General features: G+C 56.7%; 1 protein-coding gene across 1 annotated transcript; it reads left to right on the top strand.

Moving 5' to 3' along the window:
- Positions 1 to 501: 501 nt before the first annotated feature.
- On the top strand, positions 502 to 2,228 carry H257_12078 (hypothetical protein; the record flags this gene model as incomplete). Its single annotated transcript, XM_009839188.1, has 2 exons — positions 502 to 1,708; positions 1,813 to 2,228. 2 exons carry the CDS (start codon positions 502 to 504, stop codon positions 2,226 to 2,228), a joined length of 1,623 nt encoding a protein of 540 aa, XP_009837490.1.
- Between the last annotated feature and the right edge of the window lie 1,078 nt (positions 2,229 to 3,306).

Here is a 3,306-nt window from a genome sequence, read left to right as displayed (position 1 = left end):
CTCACTTCCAACGTTGCCACCCCAATCTACTCCGCTCCCATCTCTCCAACTACCACCACATCCCCTCCGCCTCTTCCTCAACACCCAGGACGCCTTCACTCGCACTGGCTACTGCCACCACCTCTAACACACGCCTATCTTACGAAGCCCAATTTCATCTTTGGTACAACCGCCTCGGACACCCCAGCTCCACTGTTCTCCAAAGCCTCGTCAAGACCGACCCCGACTTCGCTACCGATCGCCCACGTCAATTTAAATCCTTCACCTGCGACACATGCGAATTCGCCGTGTCCCGTCGACAACAGTTTATTCAGTGGCTGAGGTACACTGTAGCAGATGATTGGTTGTGAGGAAGAACTTCGACATGATTGATAATGAAGTTCACTTTTGGATTTGTCATCGAGATCACCGTTGTGAACACGGTAGCCGTCGGTTGTGAACACCGGCGCAAGACAACAAAGTACTCTTTAGCTGTCTTTAGACACGCTAGCATCTGAACGCATGGAAGACCCCTCGAGTGGGAACGACCGTGCCATGAACGTGGAGCTCCCTGGCAGCGACCACGATGAAGAACGCGAAGATCGATCGCCTTTGGATCGCTCCGCAAGTCCGACGGCCGGATCTGCATTCCAAGGCCGATTCCAAGACCGTGGAAGGCTGCGGAGCCAAGAGACGGTGCGACGACTGTTCCGATCACCCCAAGGACGCCAACAGCCGGTGGCAGTGGACGAGTCATGGACGTACGGACGGCCGACCGGTCCAGCGCCTGACAGAACGGCGCCTACGGATGGCCCAGCCGCGGAGAACGAAGACGCGGACATGGGCCAGACGGACGTGTACCTGCTCAACGCTTCGGCCCTCCCGAAACATTCGACGTTCAAGGGATCGACCAAGGAGGAACGACGTACGTTTATAGCTGCGTACAACTTGTCCATCAGCCAGACAACGACCCTTACCGTTAATGGGACTAAACCGTTCGTTATGCCGGTGAACGTATGTATCGATCCAGCTAGCAAGCAACGTATTGCTGAGTGGGATATGGGTAAGGACCCGTATGAAGCGACGGAAGCCGAATGGGTTGCGTGGTTCCGGCAAGGTTATGACGTCGACCCACGGGCGCTGGACAAGCTCAAGAAACGGATCAAGGCGGCTGTCGTGTTAGACATGTCCGTACAAGATGCCGACTCACGTATTGGAAAGATCTTGGATGGACTGGCAGCCGCCATCCGTCGCGACCGTCAGGAATGGGTGATCAAGGAAGAAAGCCGAGCGATCGTCAAGATCATTACGGACGCGGTCAAGTCGGTGTCGCTCCATCGTGCCGTGACTGAGCAGATGGCGTTGACACGCAACAAGCCGTTGAAGAAGGACGTATACCGTTTCGTACGGTGGTTGCGGGAGTACGCGATCGGGCACGAACGGTTCGTCGGTTACGAAGAAGATACGAAGCCCGCTGCGAAGCCGGATCCACCCAAGACGAACCAAGGAGGTACACACGGACTCCGTACGCCTCCGACTCAGTCGACACCGCGGGCACCAGCGACAGCGACGACGCCCCAGGCATCACCTGGGCTGACGTCAGCGAACAGCTGTCTGAAGTTCAAGTCTACGAGCCATCGCGTACGGGAGTGCCCGGGTATCACCGAAGTGGAAGCAGTGAAGCTCCTCAAGGCACACGGACGATCCCTCGGCCGTGGACGGAGCGACGGTAATCGTGGTCGAAGGGACGGTGAACGTGGAAATGGACACCGTATGGCCACAATGAAAACGGATCCCGACATACGGAACGTGCAAAATTGATAGCTACAGTAGAAGGTGTGTTGATCGTAAATGTTTCGTTGCTCGACTCCGGAGCTGCCTTGTCGGTGGCATCTGGTGGCCTCGTGTCGTCCTTACTGGCAGCAGGTGCTGCACCAGAGATCACAACCATCGGACCGTTTTCCCTACGGCCGTACGGAGCGGACAGTCGACCGGTCGTCGTGACCAAGCAAGTCCGTTTTGGAAGTTTGGAATTCAAGACCGGATGTGGACCCTTGATGTTGAGCGGGTTGCGCGTATGGGTCGACGGAGCTGTGGCCGGCGTGGAACTGACCTTAGGCCTGCCGGTCATGCAGAAGCTGGGTTACCCCTCCTTATGGAAGAGACGTTGGTGGACGACATCGACGACGACGAAGGGATGTGCTGCGCGACTCCAGACTGGGGTACGGACCTTCCCAGGGCATGGATGAAGAGTCCGTACGGCGCTTACAAGACGTACTGGTGGAGTTCAAGGACGTATTCCGTTTGAAGTTCGGTCGGGATCCTCCGGTCAAGGTGGAGCCGTTGAAGGTGCATCTAAAGCCCGGATCCGTTCCAGTGAAGTCAGGACTTCGGCGTTACCCACCGACCCATGTACTTGGAGAAGCACGTACGTGAGCTTGAAGAAGCCGGTTTGGTGTACCGTAACACTCGGTCACGTTGGGCCGCCGTGCCCCGTATCGTCCCGAAGAATGACCCAGGCGACCTACGGATGACGATCGACTCAAGGCCGATCAACGCGTGTACGGAGCCGATGCCATGGCCGATGCCCAACTTAGAAGTTGCGATGTCCGTACTGCAAGGCTCTACGGTGTACTTCACTCTGGACTGGATGAAGGGTTATTGGCAACTGGCCTTACACCCTAACTCCCAGGAGTACTACTCTTTCATGACGCCGGTATGGGTTGTCACTCCAACGCGGGTGCTGATTGGCCAGTCGGATGCGGTGGCGTACTATCAAGGCGTTGGGGACGAGCTGTTCGGAGACATGCTCATGCACGGTCTGCTCGGTTGGCTCGATGACCTGCTGGGATACGCCGAGAATACGGACGACTTGCTACGTTTGCTCCGTCAAGTACTGACCGTATGCCAGACGTACGGTCTCAAGTTGCATCCGGGCAAGTGTACGTTTTTCACGACGATGACCGTATGGTGCGGAAAGGAGATCTCTGCGAACGGCGTGGCCCATGCTCCGGGCCGAGTGCAAGGCCTTTGCGATTTGGAGCCGCCACAGACGGCCGCGGACCTCCAACAGTTCCTGTGTGCTGCGAACTGGATGCATGCGAATATGCATGCGAATATCCCTCAGTATATGGAGCTGGTGGCCCCGTTGACGAAACTTATGGACATCTCGGCCAAGGCGGCCGACTCCCGTAAGAAGACCACGCTGACCTGTGTGGCGTTGAGTTCCGTCGGTTGGTGTGACGATCATCAGGCGTGTTTCAAATGTATCAAGTCGACATTGAAATGTATGGTGCCTTTGGCCCACCCAGACCCGGACCGTATGGT

Source organism: Aphanomyces astaci, assembly GCF_000520075.1.
Source record: "Aphanomyces astaci strain APO3 unplaced genomic scaffold supercont1.38, whole genome shotgun sequence".
In the NCBI taxonomy this organism is placed as follows: Eukaryota; Oomycota; class Saprolegniomycetes; order Saprolegniales; family Verrucalvaceae; genus Aphanomyces; species Aphanomyces astaci.
Note: the sequence above shows the minus strand (reverse complement) of the source record. Positions and strands in the feature narration are given on the sequence as shown.